The sequence below is a fragment of the Rhea pennata genome, unplaced genomic scaffold, assembly GCF_028389875.1.
Source record: "Rhea pennata isolate bPtePen1 unplaced genomic scaffold, bPtePen1.pri scaffold_32, whole genome shotgun sequence".
Taxonomy (NCBI): domain Eukaryota; kingdom Metazoa; phylum Chordata; class Aves; order Rheiformes; family Rheidae; genus Rhea; species Rhea pennata.
Window position 1 is genome coordinate 16515 of NW_026907679.1, and position 22375 is coordinate 38889.

Sequence of the window (22375 nt, forward strand, 5' to 3'; positions counted from 1 at the left end):
CCTGGGCCCTTTCCCCGGATGCCTGGGCCCTTCCCCAGATGCCTGGGCCCCTTCCCAGGATGCCTGGGCCCTTTGCCCGGACGCCTGGGCCCTTTACCCGGATGCCTGGGCCCTTTCCTTGAAGACCTGGGCCCTTTGCCCGGACACCTGGGCCCTTCCCCGGACACCTGGGCCCCTTCCCCAGACACCTGGGGCCTTTTCTTGGACGCCTGGGCCCTTTCCCCGGATGCCTGGGCCCTTTTCTAGGATTCCTGGGCCCCTTTTCCGAACACCTGGGCCCTTCCTCGGACGCCTGGGCCCTTTCCCGGCTACCTGGGCCCTTCCCCGGACGCCTGGGTACTTCCCCGGACGCCTGGGCCCCTTTCCCGGACGCCTGGGCCCCTTCCCTGGACCCCAAGGACCTTCCCCGGGGGCCTGGGCCCTTTTCTAGGACTCCTGGGCCCCTTCCCCGGACGCCTGGGCCCCTTCCTCGGACACCTGGGCCCTTTGCCCGGATGTCTGGGCCCCTTCCCTGAGCACCTGGGCCCCTTGCCTGGACGCCTGGGCCCCTTCACCGAACACCTGGGCCCCTTGCCCGGACGCTTGGGCCCCTTCCTCGGACGCCTGGGCTGCTTGCTTGGAGGTCTGGGCCCCTTCCCCGGACGCCTGGGCCCTTTCCCCGGACGCCTGGGCCCCTTCACTGAACACCTGGGCCATTTCCCCGGACGCCTGGGCCCCTTCCCTGGACCCCTGGGCCCTTTCCCCGGACGCCTGGGCCCCTTCACTGAACACCTGGGCCCTTTCCCCGGACGCCTGGGCCCCTTCCCCGGACGCCTGGGCCCCTTCCCCTGACACCTGGGCCCCTTCCCCGGACGCCTGGGCCCCTTCTGGGATGCCTGGACCCCTCCTCGGACGCCTGGGCCCCTTCCCCAGATGCCTGGGCCCCTTCGTAGAACTCCTGGGCCCCTTCCCAGGACACCTGGGCCCCCTGCCCGGACGCCTGGGCCCCTTCCGGGACGCCTGGACCCCTCCTCGGACGCCTGGGCCCCTTCACTGAACACCTGGGCCCTTTCCCCGGATGCCTGGGCCCTTCCCCGGACGCCTGGGCCCCTTCACTGAACACCTGGGCCCTTTCCCAGGACGCCTGGGCCTTGTCCCAAGACGCCTGGGCCCCTTCCTCGGACGCCTGGGCCCTTCCCGGATGCCTGGGCCCCTTCCCAGGATGCCTGGGCCCTTTCCCAGGACGCCTGGGCTCCTTAATCGAACGCCTGGGCCCTGTCCCAGGATGCCTGGGCCCCTTCTCCGGACGCCTGGGCCCTTTTCTCCGATACCTGGGCCCTTCCCCGGATGCCTGGGTTCTTTTTGGGACGCCTGGGCCCCTTCCCTCGACCCCTGGGACCTTCACCGAACGCTTGGGCCCTTTTCTAGGACTCCTGGGCCCCTTCCCCAAACACCTGGGCCCCTTTCCCGGACGCCTGGGCCCCTTCCCAGCACCCCTGGGCTGTTACCCGGACGCCTGGGCCTTTTCCCGGCTACCTGGGCCCCTTCCCCGGACACCTGGGCCCTTCCCGGATGCCTGGGCCCCTTCACCTAACGCCTGGGCCCCTTCGCCGAACTCCTGGGCCCCTTCCCGTGATGTCTGGGCCCCTTCCCCAGACGCCTGGGCCCTTTCCCCGGACGCCTGGGCCCCTTCACCGAACTCCTGGGCCCTTTCCTAGGATGCCTGGGCCCTTCGCGGACGCCTGGGCCCCTTCCCAGCACCCCTGGGCCGTTACCTGGACGCCTGGGCCCTTCCCGGGATGCCTGGGCCCCTTCACCGATCGCCTGGGCCCTTTCCTGGCTACCTGAGCTCCTTTCTCGGACACCTGGGCCCTTCCCCGGACGCCTGGGCCCTTTCCCGGCTACCTGGGCCCCTTCACTGAATACCTGGGTTTTTTGCCCAGACACCTTGGCACTTCCCCGGACGCCTGGGCCCCTTCGAATGACGCCTGGGCCCTTTCCCCGGGTGCCTGGGCCCTTCCTCGGATGCCTTGGCGCCTTCCCCGGACGCCCGGGCCCTTCCCAGAATGCCTGGGCCCCTTCACCGATCGCCTTGGCCCCTTCCGAGGACACCTGGACCATTTCCCAGGACGCCTGGGCCCTTCCCTGGATGCCTGGGCCCCTTCCCAGGACCCCTGGGCTCTTACCCGGATGCCTGGGCCCTTTCCCCGGATGCATGGGCTACTTCCCAGGACGCCTGGGCCCCTTCCCCAGACACCTCGGCCCTTTCTCCAGATGCCTGGCCCCTTTCCCCGGACGCCTGGGCCCCTTCCCTGGACCCCTGGGCCCTTCCCCGGACGCCTGGGCTCTTCCCCGGACGCCTGGGCTCCTTCCCCAGACACCTGGGGCCTTTTCTTGGACTCCTGGGCCCTTCCCCGGACGCCTGGGCCCCTTCACTGAACACCTGGGCCCTTTCCCCGGACGCCTGGGCCCCTTCCCTGGATGCCTGGGCCCATTCCAGGATGCCTGGGCCCCTTCCCCAGATACCTAGACCCTTCCTCGAACGCCTTGGCTCTTTCCCGGACACCTGGGCCCTTTCCCCGGATGCCTGGGCCCCTTCGCTGAGCTCCTGGGCCCTTTCCCAGGACGCCTGGGCCCATTCACCGGATGCCTGGGCCCCTTCCCCGGACACCTGGTCCCTTCCACGGACACCTGGGCCCCTTCTGGGGATGCTTGGGCCCCTTTCCCGGATATCTGGGCCCTTCCCGGACACCTGGGCCCTTCCCAGGACAGCTGGGCCCTTCCCGGACGCCTGGGCCCCTTCCCCGGACGCCTGGGCCCCTTCCAGCTTTCCATTTGCTCCCTCAGATACGGAGCAGCTCCCCCACGTCCTCTCCCTGGGCCTCGCTCTCCGAGGTGTCCATGGCGCCGTGGCAGTGACAAGAGTCACCCAAAGGTCAGTGCAGTGCTCGAGTGGGCAGTTACCCGGACGCCTGGGCCCTTTGCCCGGACGCCTGGGCCCCTTTCCGGGACACCTGGGCCTACTGAGCTGAGGCTCCACCTGAGGAGGCTGAAGCAGCCCAGGTCCCTCAGCGGCTCCGTGAAGACCCCAGCGCGGTGTGGACCGAGCTCCTCTGGATCTTCTCCAGATGGTCCGTGACGGTCGCGCGCGTGCGGAAGGGTTCGAACTCCCCCCTCGCCTCTCCGGCGGCACCAAAGCGCGTCCGTCCGTCCGTCCGTCCGTCCGGAACGCGCCCGCCGCCGGGTCGGACTCGGCTCCGCTCGAGTTGAAGAGGGTTTTGTCGGGCCAGCGCCCGAAGGTTGGGCTCTGAAACGTGCTCGAGGACCTTCACCTTCGAAGGACGCGGCGCTTCTCCAGGGTGAGGAGCTTATCTCAAGGTGATGAGCTCATCGGTGACGTCGTAGGCACGAGGACCGGCGTTTGTGGTCGCGTTTGTGGGTGCCAGGTGCTCCTGGAGGTGATGGATGGTCAGGCCGTACCTCCAGTAGGACGAGGCTGGAGACGGAAGCGTGTCCTCGAAGGGAGCACGCAGCCCCCAGGAGACCCCGGGACATCTCCAGGGCCACCACGTGCCTTGGGGTGAGCGGTGAATGGAGCTTCGTAAAATCTAGGGCTGATGATTGCTCAGAGCATCATCCACGGCCACAGACTCCTTGGTAGGGGCTGTGAGGTGCAATGATGCCTATCCGGCTGGGTCTGCTTCCCATCATGACCACCATGGCCAGTGTGGAGGCAACCAGTGGCCCTGCTGCCCCACGGCCGCTTGCTCTGCAGAGCAGCACTGGCAGAGCAGCTCAGGGCCTCATGGGGAGGATGGGGGAGGGTCTAGGAATGGCCAGGCAGGCCAATCCCAATGCACCCCCCGGGAAAGGGCTCTTTGGGGAGCAGGGATGTCTCCGGAGAAGAGGAAAGGAGCTGTTGTGTGCCCGGAGGCTGATGGGGCAGCTGACACATCCCCCCACCCACCCACCCACCGGAGCTGCTGCACCCACCTCCTGCTCTGCAGCCCCCTGCGGGGACCACTGCTGTGGGTCCACCCCCAGCCTGGGCTGCTCTGCTGGGTGGGCTGGGGAGAGGTGAGGAGGTGAGGAGAGGCGGGGAGAGGCTGGGCTGGGCTGGAGAGGGCCTGGGAGAGGAAAGCACCGACGTCAGCTCAGCTGTGGGAGTGGGAAAGATGAGGACACACGTTGGTGGATCTCGTGGAGGGGAACCAAGACGTGTTGGGCGCAGAAGAGAGGAACAAGCAGCCCTGGCTGGCCTTCCTCCCAGCCAGACCCCGGAGGATGACGGTGTGCTATCCCCAACGTGGGACACGGCCGGGGCTGGGCAGGGACCAGGTGCTGGGGGGAGGCACCAGGGAAATGGCCTGATCCTGCCTGGGCTCAGTGCAGGACTTTGGCATGTTGGATGGATGTGACAGCCACCGCGCTGCAGAAACACCAGCCCCGACCCCTCGCCGCAGTCCCCACTGTCCCCTGCCCCGCTGCCACCCCCATGCTGCCCCATCTCCCGTCTCTTCTCCCCACACTGCAAGGACCAGCAGTACAGTAAGAGCTGGCACAGCCCTGCAGCCACTGCCTGGTCCCCGGCCCTTCCCACTCCTCCACCAAACATTGCATCCGTCTTCAGGAAGGACAAGAAGGAGGATCTGGGGAAGGTCGTGGTGGATATGAAGGTGACCAGCAGTCAGCAGGGTGCTCCTGTAGCAAAGACAACCACTGTTACACCAGGTTGTGCTAGCAAGAGTGCAGGCAGCAGGGCAAGTGCAGCGGGACACACAAAAAATCCTGGCAGCTCTGACAAAAAAAAAAAAGAGGGGCAAAATAAAGGAAGAGCAGAACTGTCAGACTGCCCATGCTGGAGAGAGTGGTGTGGCCAACAGAGCGCCCAGGTGCTGCAAACACCACGAGGAAAACGGCATTTCTGCCCGTTGCCAAGTGGCTGGAGCCAGGTGGGTCCAGGCTTGCTCACGGGGGGTTAGGACTGAACGTCCTGAGGGTGACTATGAGCTACTTGATGCTTTCTCTGCTCTGCAGTGATACTTCCTGTGGTCCCACCTCAGTCTACCCTGAACTCCATTTTTTCCCTTTGTATAATAAATAGATCGAGACTGTGGAGAAAGCGCTGAGTGCAGGGAAATGCCGTGGTGATAATCTGAGCAGCCGGGGGAGAGCACTGAGAAAGCAAACGTGTGCACGAGGCCTCACAGCAAAGGCCTGGAGAAACCAAGGGACAGGGACCCTCCCGAGCTGCCAAGGATCCCAGCCCTGAGCCATGGGGGTGGACGTGGCTCCCTCTGCTCATGCCATGGGCTCATGGCACATCCCACACAGTAAGATAAATCTCTGTGGGAGAGGTGAAGGAAGAAAGTAGAAACGAATCAAAAGAGGGGGAATTCAGGGCAAGAGTCCCTCCAGTAAACATCTGCAAATAGGGGTGGATTTACTCCCTCTCTGGTAAAGCCATTTCTTCCATGGCCAGCAGAACCTGGGGGAAGGAGAGTCTTCTCCTGACACTCCTTCAGAGATGGAAGGTAGCAGGATTTGAGGGATCCCTTGCAGACAAGGGGGAGTTTCTGGGCCTTGAAAGAAAGATTTCCATCTGAGACCTTAAAATCCTGGGTGGCTGAAGGCTACAAGATGCCTCCAACGCGTGGCTCACAAGGGACCTGAGTGACACCACAGCCACCACTGAACCACCCTCAGAAGCAGATCCCGTAACATCTGGCCTCAGTGAGACCTGCAGTATTTCCCTACTTTTCTCTGTGCACCAAATTTTCCTTTTTAGCTCCTCAGCACTGGGGAGCGGTCTCGGCTCCGGGAGTCGTGGGGAAGGTACCAGCGAATGCCAGCCCAACTGTTGTACCCAGAATGTCCTTGTGTCGAAGGAAACCAAGTCCCCAAGGTGCTCCCTCAGCCATCTGGATGGGCATAGGTGGGACGTGGCCCTTCCTGGTCCTCCCAAGCCTGTTGTCTGAGGAAGTGCTGGAAGAACAGGCCTGGCAGGATCCTCATGGCACTGCAGTGGCTGTGGCTGTGACACTGCCCCTGCACACACTTCCTAGGCCCGATGCTTGGGGGCCAGCAGTGCTTTGGGGAGTCCCTGAGGAGCATGTCCTCAGGATGGTCAAGGAGACCTCAGGCTCCTGTCACCCTCTTGGAGAGCAGTTGACTGGTCAAAGGTCTGGCAGGAGGAAGGACCGGCCCCACGGCTCACGAGGGGAAGGTGCTGACACATGGCTGGGGCCAAGGTCCTGCTACCTCCTGGGGCCTCTCCCAGCTCTGAGAAGCCAGTGCAGAAGCAAGGAAATCCTGGGAAAAAAACCTTCCCCACATCCCTGGGGGTCAATGACATGGTCACTTCTGTGTGAGGAGAAGCCAGACCAGGCCAGGGATGTGACTGGAGTTTGTGCTTGCAGCGTCACTGCTGCCTGCGCACCTGATAGGCCAACACCTCTCAGGCTCTGGTTCTCATTGGAGGTCACAGTTTTCTCTGGAGCTGATAGGCCAGAAGAAGGATCCTGTTCAGGGAGGTCCTTGTGATGTCACCGCAGTCTCTGCTGCTGAGTGGACAGGAACAGGCCTAATGCTTGGATGCAGATTGTGAGGTCACGGCTGCCTGAGTGCCTGATAGGCCAAAAGAGGGGACACGGCCATGCTGCCGATTGTGAGGTCACTTCCTGCTCTGGAGGTTCTGTGCCACCAGCAGCCTCCTGGTTCATGGATGTTCTTGTTGTGTCTCTGCTGCTGCTGGGCCAGGAGCAGGTTCATGGCCTCGGTGTAGGCTGCGAGGTCACTTCTGCCCGAGCACCGGAGAGGCCAGCAGCAGGAACAGCATCAGCAGAGCAGCTGTGAGGCCACTGCAGCCTGAGCAGCTGAGCAGCAGCCACGGGGCTGTGAAATGGCTTGGGAGGACACTCCTGTCCCTGAAGATGACAGGCCAGAAATGTGGTGGCCTTGCAGGGCTGCTCACTGCTGGGCTGGGGCTCTCCAGGGAGGCCTGAGCCACCCCCAGGCTGTGCTGGACAGAGGGGCTTGTTCTGGGCTCCTGCTGCTGTGGATCTAGAAGGGTGCCAGGAGTCCACTGCATAGACCCATCACTGAGTTCATGCAAGTAGGGCTTTGGCTGGCTTCTCTGGGACTTTCTGGATCCTGAAAGAAAGAGGCTGCTGTTGCACATAGAAAGAAACACTTATCAGCTTGTGGAAATGAACTACACACAGCACAGAGCTATGAAGACGCTGTTCCTGCCGTTGTCTGTTGTTCTGCACAAGTGCTCTGTCAGGAAATGCATATGTATAATCAGTATACACACACACACACACACACATATATATGGCTATATATTTGTACCTATCACAGATTTTATATATATATATATATTTATCATATGTATCTCTGTATGTGTGTGTATATATATTCTTTATGTGTCTAGGAACTACAGAATGCATTCTGGATCGTCATCTTTATTTTATATATTTTTTTTCAATTGGGCGAATAGATATCTTTACTACTGGAGAAAGACCTTAGCCAAGTTAGGATATTCAGGAGAGACTTGTACAGTCTGCTGTGCTATGTGGTAGGAGGAAGACTTAAGAATATAGCCTGTTCCAATTAAATCACAAAATGCAGTGAATGCATTCCAGCTCTAATTAGGTGCAAATGAAGCATACGGACTGTTCGGGGAAGTTAACAAACATCTCTTGTCTTTCAGCCTGTATTAATCACATTTTAAAAGCAGATTCATTGTGTAGTGGTGAGAAATCACTTCAGGGTTCTGAAGATGAATTGTCTCATCCAATGGCTGCTAGACAGGAGGAGACATTCCTTAACTGCAACAGGCAAGTGTCTGTGTCCCTTTCATTCAAACGGCGGGGTCTTTATAAACAGCCTTGTCTGCTTGAAGTGAGGAGTGGGAGAGAAGAGAGTGCAGAATTGTTTTTGGGGGGGTAGGGAGGGAGAAGTAACCACAAAGGTGAAATTTGGTACTAGCGTTCCAGTAAAGTGCGTTGTTATTACTGGTCAAATGGAAGGACTGAGCCTCCACCAGAAAGATCCAACAAGACTCTTAGTCATGTTGATTTAAAACACAATATTCCTTAAGGGACTCTAAATCAAGGAAATGTCTTGTCCATCCTTTTAGGTAAAACAAACAAAAAACACTCTTATGTGTTTGTCTAGCCTGCAGCTGGAGAGCCAGGGTACGGGCAAAGGTCTCTCCTGGACCTTGCAGGATCACGTGCTCTGGAGAAGTTGGCAGCTCCTTCCCTGGGCCTGTCGGCTCTGTCTGGTAGCACCACGTCCCCTGGAGAAGGATGCACACAGGCACCTTTTCACTTCTTTAATCGTCCAGGCTTCACTGACTCACGTGTGCGTGTTGGGGGTGGGGGAGGACCAGAACTGCCTGAGTGTTGATCATCTGATCGACACACAGAGAAATGCATCCTGGGAAAGGATTCTTGGACCTGGTTTCAACGTGCATCCATGTCTCTTTCAGAATGAATGACATCAAATGATGATGTTGTGCATGGCCACAGCTTCCATTCCACAGTCAACACAACGTTCCTGGCAGCCCGTTCCTCTCCCCTGCTGAGGTCCATCTGGATGGCAGCCCTCAAGCTTATGACCGTTTTCCTGATTAGGTGCCATCTGCAAATGTGTTGAGAGTTGTGTCCTCGAGGTCACTGACGAAGTTGTTAAACAGGACAAGTCCCAGTATGGACACTTGCATACTTCACTCGTCACTGGCCTCCAGGTAAAGCCAAACCCATTCACAAAAGCCCTCTGAGCTTGACCATCCAGCCAGCTTTTTACCCATCCGCCTGTCTACCCAGTGCAGTGTAATGCCTTACTTGTATGCAAGAAAATAGTGTGAGATACCATCAGACACCTAGTTAAATCACAGCAGATTACATCCTCTCCTCTCCTCTCCTCTCCTCTCCTCTCCTCTCCTCTCCTCTCCTCTCCTCTCCTCTCCTCTCCTCTCCTCTCCTCTCCTCTCCTCTCCTCTCCTCTCCTCCACAAGTACAGAGCTTTTCTCATGAAAGCATCCAGGTTGCTCAGGAATGATTTATCTTCAGTAAATCCATTACCTCCTCCTCCTCCTCCTCCTTCACATGCCCAGGAATGTGATGCAAGAGGACTCACTCCACGAAACACTCTTCATCAAAATGAGACTGAAGGGCCTGCAGCTCCCCAAGTTGTCCTCGTGGCCTTTTTGGAAGATGGGCACAGCATATTCCTTCTTCTAGTCGTTGGGACCTCCCCTGATCTCCACAGCCTTCCAAAGAGGATAACAACTGGCCTTGTTACGATATTGGCCAGCCCTCTCAGTGTCCTCTGATGCAGCCCATCCAGCTCATGAGACTTGCAGGGGTTGAGATCTTGCCAATAATACCTCACTGAACCCTCTTCCACCTGTGGCTGTTTTTTCCTCTGAAGTCCTGACTCCAGGCAAAACAGCCCAGGAGACCTTGTTGGTGGAGAGTGGGGCCAAGAAGGCACAAAGCTCCTCAGACCTACCTGCATCTTCTGTTACTAGATTCTTTGCCTGAACCAGCAGTGAGCCCACATTTTCCTTTTCCCTCTTTTGCTATAACTGAAGAGGTAGCAGCTCTTCTTGATGCCATTCACGTACCCTGAAAGTCCAATCCTAGCAGAGCTTTGGCTTCCCTAAGAGCATCCCTGCTTTGCTAGACAATTTTTCTGATTTCTTCTTTTTTTTTAGCTTCTCCCTCCTTCCAATTCTTACGTGTGGCCTTTTTGCCTGGAGCTCAGTCCTGATTTCCCAGCATAGCGAAGCCAGTCTCCCAAGATTTCTGCTAGTTTTACTGAGCATCGCTATGGCCCATTCTTGTGCTTGGCAGGTGCTGTCCTTACAGACCTGCTGGCTTTCCTGAGCTCCTGGCCCCCCACAAGTCCCCTGAGCAGGCCCAAGTCTGCCTCTCTGAAGTCTGGGGTCTGAGCTCTGCAGCTATCCTTCCCCACTCTGCTCAGGACATAGAACTCTGCTTTTTCATGGTCACTCTAGGAAAGTATCACACTGACTGTCCCATCCTTGATCAGTTCCTCCCTGTTGGAATTGCAGACAGAGGGAAATACGAGTACCGGCCCACTGTGCAACTATGCAAAGAAGCTGTCCCTGGTGCCCTCCAGAACCCTCCCAGCCTGCTTCCACTCTGCTCTTCACTTTCCAGGGAATGTCTGTGAGATCGAAGTCCATCCCCCTCCCTGCCCCACAAGATCACTTGGGCCTGTGATCCACAGATTTGCTCACATTGCATTGACTTCGTCACCCTGATTAGGTGGTCTAGCTCCCATCACAATGTCACCCTGACTCTGGTGCTTACCCAAACACTTGCCTCTCCCATGGAAGAGCTCCACACATGTGAACTGCCCCTTCGCACAAAGGACATCCCCCTTCCTCATCTTCTCCCTTGTTCTCTCCTGAAGAGCTTCTACCCTACGATTGCTTCCTTTCAGTCATGTGGGTGATCTCACCACACCTTAGTCATTCTAGCAATGTTTCAGTCAGACTTGTGATGGTGAAACCTGTTATCAAGGGCCAAGGACACAGTGTACGTGATGGTCTCACTTCAGAGCAGGGACATGCTGGCATACAAAGCAGGTGGCAATGTTATGGTGAAAGGATGTTCCCACTAAGAGAGCAAACCCTGCAGTGCCAGGGAGAAACACAGCTGGGCTGTGCAGGAATGGGTTTGCTGCCTGAGCTGACTCTGCAGCATCTTGGGGCCTGTGTCAGAGGTGAACTGATCTCCAGGAAGGACAAGGTGCTACTGAGCAATTCCCAGGCCCTGGAAAGCCCGTGATCCAGCCACTTTGTGGAGATCATTAGCCCAGTCCCTGTTCATATCATCTGGGCAGGTGAGAAGAGGCTCAGGGACAGGAGAGCTAGAAGGGTGTGAGAGTGCCGAGACTGGAGTGGAGACCCCGGTGTGATGTGCCTCCCATTTACACAGCACGCTTGGATGTGGACGATACCGACTGTGCCTAAGGGCAGAGGTAGGATTCATTTGTTTGGGCACAGGTAGGAAGCCCAAGATGCCCTGGGGCACTTGCCCAGCACACGTGCCCAAGGGGCATGATTTCCCTGTAGGTGCCACGCTGTATCTGCGAGAAATACACAGTGGTGCTGGACAACTCAGGCATCCGGTACGGACCTGCCAGCCTATTTTACGTCATTAAATCGAGAGTCTGCACTGAATCACATCAGGATTTTGCACTGTAGGGATCGGCTTGTGTCTCAGCTTCGCAGTGAGTGGGGCTCCAGCAGTGTTAGACATCTAGTGTCATGGCCAAGGAAATTCCCCACCTGGCCCCCACCTCATGCTCCAGAAGGGTGTGATTCTCATAGTTGCTCCATCAGTGCAGATACTTGAACTGTCTCCTTAGCTCTTAGCTGTCTCTTTAACTCTGTCTCTTTAATTAACACCAGAGGTTTGTGTGTGAGGGACTGACTCCCACCCGCCATCTCCAGTGATTGTAACGGCAGTTCAGACAAGGAGTTCACAGGCAAACATCTCTGTTGTGCACACTTCTGCTCGGGCAAGGGGAATCCCACCTTCTCTGTGCCTGTGGCGGTCATGGGAGGGATCTGAGTCCCACTCCAGCTCAGGGGCTTCTAAACAGACATGCGATGCCCTGAAAGACTCATCAGAACCAATACCTGAACCATGGCTAAACGAGCTCCCTTCCTGCCCCTTTCCAGGTGTCCTGCCTAGTTAAGAGACAGAACAGGGGCTTCCCGAGTGGGAGATTTCCATCTCCTGCAGATAACCATTCTCTGATGAAATAAATTGTAATGCTGGAATCATTCTTCCTTCAGGGCTTAGAGAGGGACCATCGGTGATTATTTCAGTCTACTTCAGGGACGATTTCCCAAGAGAATGGAGCACAAGGCACAGAGAAATTCATGTCTTCAGCTGCCCCCTGCTCCTGAGCGGGGCCGGGCTCCTGGGACAGAAGGAGCCCATGGCAACCTGGAAGCATTACTGAGAGACAGTGGTGTCCAGGAGCAGCTCCTCTGCAAAGAGCAGCAGGGCTCTAGGCTGCAGGCACTGACTGTGGACATGAGATGAGAAGTGAAAGGCGGTGTGGAGTGGGAGGCCAGAGGAGAGCTCACTGTGGGAGAAATCTTCACAGCCTTTGACACGGTAAGTCTCTGTCTGCAGGACAACACCACTGAGATTCCTGGAGGGGTCTTCTGAACCCAGCCCATCCCGTGCCTGGAAGGCTTTTTACGGATCACTCTCCTGGTTTCTAACATGCATGGCAGGCTTACCTGAAAGGGAAGGCACTCTCCTGAGGCTCTGATTTTGTTTTATACCTTTGGCAGGGCACAAACTGGAAAGGATTGTTTGGGCTTAGGTGACTGGAGGAGAGTTCTGCAGTGTTCCTGTGAGGGACCAACAGGTCTACAAGGACCCCAGAAAGCTCCTTCAGCCACCTCTTCACCTGCCAGCAGCAGCAGTATCTCCTTTGCAGCCCTCACCAGTCTCATCATGCTTAGTCTCCCCTGCTCCTTAGGTCTTGCACACACAGAGATGCCCCTGGGCTGGGCCCTTTGGCCAGAAGGAGTCTGTAGGGCAGAGCCAAATGCCCCGTGGGTGGCATGGGGTCAGGGAGCACTGACAGGGGACAGACGTGGGGACAGAGAAAGAGCTTCCAGTGGGGACAGCTCCAGGCGGCTGAGAGATGCTCAGGGAATGTGAGGAAAGTGCCCACAGAAACACTGTGGCAGGCTGGACTCAGGCAACTCTCCCGTGGTCCTCGCTCTCCCTTTCTGCTCTTGTACTTGCTGTCAGCTGGAGGTTCAGCTGCAAATTCAGACACCCACCCTGAGGTCCTCCCATGGAGGTGTCTGCAGAGGGCTGAGGTGCCCACGGCCTGTTCTCATCCCAGGGTGCTGGGAAATGTGATTTGAGGGTCTGGGGAATGAATGGACTCTCCCTTTCGGAGATCTCCTTTTCAGGACATGTGAGTGAGTCCTTATGGTGTCCTGCTGGGTTTGGAAGCTGCCCTCCAGAAGGACACAGCTCTCCCACTGGATCTCAGCAATGCTGGAGATCCCTTTCAAGTAGTTCAGGAGGTACTAACACCAGAAAATGCTCCTGAGCACCTTCGTATGTGTGCAGCTGAAGTGAACCCAGCGTTTCCTCGGCTAGAATGGAAGTGTTGAGAGTTTCCTCCGCTCTCAGCATTCAGCTCACAGAATCCTTGGTCTGATCATGTATGCCAGGAGGAAAACCCCATTCTCTCCATCACATCTCCACCTCAGGCTGCAAAAGAGAGCAGTTAGATCTGTGCTTTGAAACCAGCCTCCCCTGATCTCATCAGAGTTCAATGTCTTTTTTTAGAGTAACTTGTGGGTGAAATCATCCTTCGGGTAACGCAAGTGCAAGCACAGGGCAGCTGGGAGCAAGGCAGGTGGACTCAACAGCACTCCTGACCCTGCACTAAGCAGCAGACAGCCCGTTTTCCTCTCTCGTCTTCTAATGTTCATCCTTGCAGCAAGAAAAAATGTCTATCCCTAAAAAGACCACTCACCAGATGTGATGGAAGAATCTAAAAATCTGCAAACAAATAACTGTAAAAAAACTGCTAAACCTCTCTGCTGTAGCATAAATTCTATAGAACCGTGTGTGAGGATATTAACAGATCTTTTTCTTTACAGGTGGACACTCAGACATCAGTTGTGAAAATCAGAGATATCAAAAACCAGCCCCATCTACTGCCCGGTGCGAAGCAGGACAGGCCTGTGCTCCTCCCAGCACACTCAGCTGGAGCTGAAGCTGAGGAGCTGAGGAGCTGAACGAAGGTCTTCCTGAGAAGGAGAAAAGAAATTTGTCTATACTGTTGGTAGGATGGGTGAGGGGGTAGTACTTCTATGAACAAATGAAAGTTTTGTTTCTCAGGGACAATCAGTGGTCACTGTCTTTTCCCCTTGGACAGTTGCCCCATGCTCCAAACCAGCAAATGTCCAACAGCAGCTCCTTCGATGAGTTCCTCCTCCTGGCATTTGCAGACACACGGGAGCTGCAGCTCTTGCACTTCTCCCTCTTCCTGGGCATCTACCTGGCTACCCTCCTGGGCAACGGCCTCGTCATCACAGCTGTAGTTGGTGACCACCATCTCCACACTCCCATGTATTTCTTCCTCCTCAATCTCTCATTCCTCGACCTTGGCTCCATCTCCACCACTGTCCCCAAATCCATGGCCAATTCCCTCTGGAGCACCAGGGCCATTTCCTACTCAGGATGTGCTGCACAGGTCTTCCTGGGTTTCTTCTTGCTTTCAGCAGAACTTTCTCTCCTCACTGTCATGGCCTGTTTTGTTGCCATCTGCAGATCCCTGCACTATGGCACAATCATGGGCAGCAGAGCTTGTGTCAGAATGGCAGCAACTGCCTGGGCCAGTGGCTTTATCTATTCTCTCCTGCACACTGGAAATACATCTTCACTACCGCTCTGCCAAGGCAATGCTGTGGACCAGTTCTTCTGTGAAATCTCCCAGATCCTCAAGCTCTCCTGCGCAGACTCCTACCTCAGGGAAGTTGGGCTTATTGTGGTTAGTGTCTTTTTAGTCTTTGAGTGTTTCATTTTCATTGTGCTGTCCTACGTGCAGATCTTCAGGGCTGTGCTGAGGATCCCCTCTGAGCAGGGCTGGCACAAAGCCTTTTCCATGTGCCTCCCTCACCTGGCTGTGGTCTCCCTGTTTGTCAGCACTACAGCATTTGCCTACCTGAAGCCCCTTCCATCTCCTCCCCATCTCTGGATCTGGTGGTGGCTGTTCTGTACTCAATGGTGCCTCCAACACTCAACTCGCTCCTCTACAGCATGAGGAACAAGGAGCTCCAGGAGGCAGTGAGGAAACTATTCCAGCTGGTGCAAGCTCAGCAGCAATGAGCTGCCCATGTCTCCTCACAAGCGATTCCCAGTTTATCTCAAGAAACTTTGTGCTCTGGGAGTTCTGTCTGTGATAGTCCTATTTGTGCACAAATATCTGAATTCATTCCACTTCTGCTGGAGCACAAATCCCATCTCTCTGACCCAGAAGCCTTCTGCATATCTGCCTATCTCTGTGTCGGAGTTGATCTCCCAAGTAGCAATTCTGTAATAAAAGGGGATCTCTGTGCCTGAAGGCTGGGCTCTTCCTCCCAAGTTGGAGCCAAGAATGTGCTCAGGGAATTGCACCCAAAAGGATCCTGTTGTTGTTCTTGGGTTTTCCATGGATAAAGGGGCATGAACTCTTTTGAGTGACACGTGAGGGAAAGAGGGCTGTATTCATCTGTCACTTGTGGGTGCCCAGTGTCCCTCGAGAGGATGAGTGGTCAAAGAGGTCTCTTTTGGGGACTGTGCCACATATTGGAGGGCTGATCAAAGATGCCCATTTTTCTGAAGGGGGTTTGGAACCACCCAGAGAGCACAGGACATCTCCAGGGACAGTGTGTGCCTGGGATGTTCAGTAAGTAGAGACTCTCACAAACAAGTGCAGTCAACCAAAGGAAAGCATCAAATCAGGGCTCTTCATTCTCAGGAGAGGGAGTGGGCTGGGTCTAATGACACCCCCGAACATGCCCTGAGCAGTGTGAAATTCTGCCCCCACAGATAAAGAAGAACTTCTCTACTGCAGGATTGGCAGAGCTCTGGAACAGGTTGCCCAGAGAGGTCGTGGAGTCTCTGTCTCTGGAGATATTCAATATCTGCCTCAACATGATCCTGTCTAACATGCAACAGTTGACTCTGCTTTAGCAGGGAGGTTGGACTAGATGATCTCCAGAGGTCCCTTCCAACCGCAGCCATTCTGTGCTTCTGTGTGATTCTGTGAAATGCCCTGTCACTTCTCTGTCCATCCCACCATAACAGATTGAGGGAGGGGGGAGGAGTTGTCAGGAGCAATGATACTGGTCCAGCTGGCTCTGGTATGACCAGCAAGGCCAGTGTGCAGTTACCGTGCAGACCCACGGAAAAGGCAGCCTTGGACACCCCCAGGCATATCCTTGCAGGTTGCCATGCTGAGCATGCAGTCAGCCTGCTGGCAGGCAGAAACCTACTGGACTTTGCCAGCACTTCCCACTGGCTTCTCAGCAGCTCCAGGCAGTCAGGCAGAGGCTTTCAAGGCCAGCGTCATGGCTCAGCTGTGCACCTTTGTGAGGATGTGTGCCCAGGAGCCTTGTACATCAGGCAGTCAAGGCAGCCTGTGCCTTCGCTGGGAGCAAGCTGGGCTCTGGCTGTACTGCACTGCTTCATGCAGCTGCTTCTGGACCACTTGTGGACAGGAGGACCCACAGGGTGGAGGTCGTTGTGTTGGAACAAGAGGCTGCTGAAGAGCACGCAAGCTGAGTGCTGTGTACAAGGGAAGCTCTGGCTGCATGCCGCCTGGCTGAGCTGGGCCCACAGCTGCTTTCTGCCCTAGGCGCAGAGCTCACGGGCTCCATGGGGGCCTTGGAGCATGCTGGTCGGTGTGCTTTGTGGCAGGGAAAATCCCGAGGACCGGCAAGAAATTCCCACCTGGCCGCAGCAGCTCCTGCCTGCCTCTTTCCCCCAGCTCCTTTGCCAAACCAGCCGGCTGCTCTCCGGGCAGCTCCCATGCCTGCTGCCTGCCCCTGCCTCCCGCCCCATGGCTCACCTCGCCCCTGTGCTCCGGCGTGCCTGGCAGTGCGTGTGCAGCCTGGCAGCAGCCGTTTGCTGCCGCTCCTCATCCCTCTGCAGGATCCTCTGCTGGGGTCCTGCTGCTCTGGTCCCAAGGGCAGCTGCTGCCTCCTCAGGGAACAGCTCTCCTCAAAGGGAGGACCCCAGGGGCTCTGCTCCCAGCAGGGACACAGTCCCCATGCAGACCGCCCCACCACCATGGCCTTGGAGGCACCATGCCACCACCACCACAAAGCCCTGCTGCTCACCGTGGCAACACCCCTCACCAAGCCCTGCGGAGCACTGTGGGCACCCCCATCACAAAGCTTTGGCAGGCTCCATGGGCACACCCAACACCAAGGTCTTGCCTCCAAGCCTCTGCTTTCAGCTTTGGAGCCTGTCCGGCTGCTCACAGCTGGGCAGCACCACCAAGTTTCCTCTCTCCAGCTGTGCTCTCCAGGCTGCCGTTCTTCAGGCACTCCAGAGCACAGAGACACTCCAAGGCCACCCCTCTTGCTCTGCCTGCTAATCCTCACCCCAGCTCTCTCCACTGGCTCCTTGTGCAGCCCACGCTACAGCTCCCTGCATTCCTGCTGCTCTCTCGCCCATGTTGCTTTCCCCCCACATGGCCCAGCAACTTTCCTTGACATCACAGGCCACCACTTCCTCGCTCTTCTTGGAGTCACCCCCTCCTCCAAGGCACTCCTGCTAGAAGAGTCCTCCCCAGCTGTTTCACCATCAGCTCAGCTGTTGACAACAGCCTCCTTCCACACAAAACCTGACAACCTTCAGCAGGGCTGAGACAAAGCCAAAGCTGTACTATGGTTTTGAGGTGGAGAGAACACTGCCTTTGTGGAGTTGAGCAGCTGGTTTTATCCTGCGCTGTGCTGCCTCAGGGTGTGCTGCAAGGTGCCTGGAGCTGCCCTTTGGAAGCTTTTCCCGATCTCCCACCTGTGGTGGCACTCGAGGGCCTGGGAGAAATTCTCTTGAGGCTGCTGCATCTTTGGAGCTGTGGCCATGGAATTTGCAGGAGAGGTCGGGGGGACATGCTGATGTTGAGGTACGTGGTGCCATGTTCTGGTGATAGCGCAAAACTTGGAGGGAGCACACTGTTGAGAGCTCGAGCAGGACTGCTTGGGTCTTTGAAGGAGCTATGCAGAATTTTGCTGTGGAGCACTTCCTTCCTCTGGGCAGCAGGAAACAGATGAGCCAGGAAATTGGACAGACTGTCTGAAGAAAGGCAGAAACACTTGCAAAGACCCAGTCGACCTGAGGCAACCTCCCCTGGTCGTCTGCCATTCTGGCCATGGCACCACAGGGACAGAGGGCTTAACTCAGTTGGATGGATCATGCTATTCCAGAGGGCTTGTCTGCTGAGGGGCACACAGGGCTATTCTGTGCTTCCAGCTCTCCCAGGGAAAGCTCATTCCACTGCTCTTCTGCAGACGGAAACCCGTCTCTTCCACAGACTCTGAAAAGCCAGGAGCCATCTAATTATTTCTGAAGCCATTTACTGGCCAGTGTTGCCACCACTGGGATAAAGCTTGCAGTGCCCAGGAATCTGCTGTCTTGTTGCAGGACTAGATTTAGAGGCAGGAGCCTGCCACAGGTCTAATGCTGCGTGTTCTGAGGCAGTGTTTCCTGCTTTCAGTAAAATTAGCAAGAGCAGTTCCTCTGATCCTTGTGGCATGTGGCCACACTGTGGCCTGTGCTAATTGTGCCACGTGCTGCACGTTTTCCAGCATGCAGAGCCAAGTGGCCCTCAGTGTCTGACCTCTGACAGCAAAGAAGGGTCTTTGAAAGTGCCCTGGGAAATGGCTGTTATCCCACATGATGCAGCCACGGTCCTTGCCTCCCTGGGAGGAGGACTGCTGAGTGGCTGATGGAGATGGGAGGTCCGAGCTCCCTGGCAAAGCTTCTCAGAGTTGCTGCAGCTGCGAAGCTGGTGGACCTTCCCCATCACGGCACGAATGTTCCCCCCGAGGACAAGGGACACTTCAAGGTGCCAGTTCTCCTCACCTGTGCTTGACATCTCCCGCCAATCTGTGTCGGTCGTAGGCTGCAGCAAGATGGGCACAGGAGAGGTCCCCTGCTGATATGGCCCTGAGAGCATCCTTTCTTCAGAGGACATACTTGCAGCCTGATGAGACAAGGCAAGGTGCCAGCAAGGTTTTTTGTGGGGTACCACATCCTTGGAGTGCAAGAGTGCCTGCTGCAGTGCCCAGAAGCTGCCACAAGAGTGGGCCTTTGAGCTGTCTGCACCTCAGAAAGGCTGCTGATGCAGTTCCTCTTCTGCCTGGGATGCCACCAAAGACATAGACAGCAGTGCCAAGTGACAGCAATGGCAGTGTTTTCACTCTCAGAGAAGCAGCGGAAGGTCAGCATCTTCCAGCTCCAGGTCTCCTCTAAGCCCCATCCACTGAGCTGATCCGAAGAGGTCAAGGCAATCAGGCGTGACAACAGGTTTGTTGCCATACTCGTGTCGCACTGCTGGGCACTGCTGGCCTGTGCCTGCCTCCTGTGGGAAAGGACAGGGACACCTCCCACCACTCTCAGCAGCCATTCCTCTGGGAGCGGAGACTGGCATTTCCTGCCATCAGGCATTTCCTGATGGGACAGCAAATGGCTGAATCTCACAGCTGAAGCAGCCCTTGTGCAGCCACAGGATGGTGGAGGAATTTGTGTTGGAAGAGTTCTCTGGAGGTCGTCTGACCCAATTCCTGCTCCGAGCAGGCTCAGATTCAAAGCTGCCTGTAACCTTGGTCCTTCTAGGACTGCCACAACCCCCCTAGCAGGAGGATTAGCGCTCCACCCACCTGCAGGCCCCAAAGGGTACCAGGCCTTTTCAGCTGGACAACAGTGGAAAAGGTTGACTCAATGGCCTATAAAGAACAAGGACATCCATTCTCAGCAGCTGACAACCATTCCGAAGCTCCTCGCACCTAGCTCCTTCGGTGCCAGATGCAGCACCCAGACATTGCAGGAAATGGCACGTGAAGATGTTCCAAGTGGTCATCACCAGTGTCATAGCTCTCAGCCAACCCCTTGGAGCACCCTGTGGTCTGCACTTATCTCCTTCTGTCAGGACCTTGGCAGACAACACCTGGGAGAAGATTTATTTTCCTCCCAGCACTATCACGTCTGTTGTATATTTCTTTTTTTCCCCCATTCTCTGAAGACTCTTAGGTGGCTGCAGGTTGTGAGAGGAAAGGGGTCGGGCCATGCTGCTGTCCCCTGGTGGGGCTGGCCCCCTCCTAGGGCTGGCTGGAAAGCAGACCCAGCTGACATGCACAGGGAACAGGCGACCACCAGCTTTGGGGTCAGGAAGGAGTTTTCCCCCCGGGACAGACTGGCAGCAGTCCCTGGGGCTTTCTCGCCTTCCCCTGTAGCACTGAGCATGGCCTGTTCCCGAGACTCCTCTGGGCCATTTCAGGCCAGGACCGTCGGCGCTTGCAGCACCAAGACACCAGCTGTGCCCTGCAGGTCACTGTCTCTCTGCCCTGGGGCATGTTTGCAGCAGGAGCTCAGGCACTTCTGTCTCTTCTGTATCCCCAGTGTGTGCTGGCTTGCGCAAAGCAACGTGTATTTGGAAAGGCTGCAGGCTTGGGGCTCCATCAGGAGCTGCCACTTGCCAGCTGTCCCTGCATGCATGCAATGAAAGTGCAGGGCTGTCCTCTCCCAGCTGTGCTGCTGCACGTGCTGGCTGTGGCCCAAGAGCTTGGCCCTGCATCTGCACGGTCAGGAAGTGCCGGTACCCTCCTGGCTACGGGGCTTGTCATGCTCTTTGGAGAGCTCAGAGGGTCGGTCTTTTCCCCAAGCCTACCTCATGGGGCAGCAGGGGTGTCTCAGCAGACTGTGTCCAAGGCATGTTCATGTCTCCTGGATCTGAGCTGGTCCAGGGCAGGGATCAGAGTGGCTGGAGCTCTCCTCTGGCGTGACTCAGCCAGGATAGGAGAGGTGGTCCGCACCTCCTGAAGCAGATGGCCCAACATGTGGCCATACAGAAGTCCTCTCTCTCTCACTGTCGTCACCTTCATTTCCTCTTCACCCTTTTCTCCAAGTTGCCATCCCTTTGAATCCTCACCCCTGCCACTGCCTCCTTGCCCTCTCTGTCCTTCCTTGCCCAATCTCCTGTCCGCCCAGTCTAGACCTCTACTCTCACCTCCTCCTATTTCCTACTCCCAGTGCCTGCACCTGCCTCATCAGCCTGTCATAAACACATTGCCCTACTCCTTTCTGCAGCCTTCTCTGGTCTCCACATCTCCCAGACTTCTTAGATCACCTCCTCACCTTCCCTTGGGCACCATTCAAAGGCGGAAGGCCTCGCTGAGAACGGCATGCCTCCCAGGTGACATCAAAAGTGCAACGCAAAAGGTGCATGCCATGCAGGGTCACCAGGTGCTGACCGACAGTACTAGAGTACATCTGAGTCCTTTGTAGGCTCAGAAGAGCTGAGCTGATGGCCTGCAGGCAGAGCTGGGCGTGTCTGCTTACTACTGAGGCAAGTCCTCTGCTCAGCCACAGCCATGCCTGTGCCTGGCCCTGGACACTGTTGCTGTGGACTCTGAGCCATAGCTAGACCTCTTGGCCTAATGTGGGACCTACCTACAGATTACTGGACTGTGAACCCATGAGGGTTCAACCCTCATGACCCTCATCACACCTCATCCTGACCTTGACCTGCAGATTACTTTCCTGGCCTGATCTTGAACCTGTCTCATCACCACAAACATGCTGGATGATCTGGACACATGCTTGAACTTGGCTGCCATCTGTGGGCCTGTCTCCCTCACCTCAGGTGGGTACTGTGGGATGAGGCCCTGGCGGCTGATGTCCCTGCCATGCCAACCATGTGACTGTTTTTGGTTCCCAGCTCCCAGTCCCAGAGGGAACAGCTGGCCTTTGCTGTACTCTGACAAGGGCAGAGCTACAATGAGAAAATGGGCCTACACATATCCAGTTGAGTCTCCTGACAAGACACCAGGGAGGGCCAAGAAGATGCCTTGTCCAGCTCTTGCAGAGTTGTGCAACAAGCTGCACAACAAGGTGGCTTGCACACAAGATGACAATGGTGCATGCCAGGTCAGCAGGGACCCACTGATGTAAAGGTGCATGGTGCCGTATTTTGGTGCTAGTGCAAAGCTTGGAGGGAGCACACTGTTCAGGGCTGGAGCGCAACTGGTTGGGTCTTTCAAGGAGCTGTGTGGGATTTTCCTGTGGAGCACCTCCTTTCTCCAGGTAGGAGAATGGATGAGGCAGATGACCCAGGAAATTGGATATCTTGTCCGAAGAAAGGCAAAAATGCTTGCAAAGACTTGATCTGAAGCAACCTCCCCTGTTCATCTGCCACCCTGGCCATGGCACCACAGGGACAGAAGGCTTTACCCATGATGCTGATGTTCAAGGGTGCTGTTTGTAACTCAGCAGCAACAAAACATCGACTCCTTGAGAAGCTGTGTGGCTCTAGAATTCCAAGGATGTACTTGGTGCAGCTGTGGACCTCTTTGTTTGGATGTTGCCTAGCACAAGGCACTCCACAAAGCAGAGTGGCTTTGCAAGGCAATATTCTGGGGAGGCCTTGTGCTCCCACTTGGAAGGTCTTCCCGGGGCTTCTTTGGAAGACGTGTGCTGTGCCCACCAGTCTATCCGAATCATGCTCTTCCAGAGGGCTTGCCTGCTGAGTGTCACCCAGGGCTGTTCTGTGTTTCCAACTCCCCCAGGGAAAGCTCCGCTCCATTGCTCTTCTG

General features: G+C 56.4%; 1 protein-coding gene across 1 annotated transcript in view; it reads left to right on the plus strand.

Annotated features, from left to right (window-relative positions):
• The window catches only part of LOC134154491 (adenylate cyclase type 10-like), a 57265-nt gene that overhangs the window by 6594 nt on the left and 28296 nt on the right, over positions 1–22375 (plus strand). The window contains exons 3-4 of the mRNA XM_062601162.1: positions 8123–8180; positions 8622–8734. Coding sequence (XP_062457146.1) covers positions 8123–8180; positions 8622–8734 — 171 coding nt within the window. The remainder of the gene's footprint in view (positions 1–8122; positions 8181–8621; positions 8735–22375) is intronic.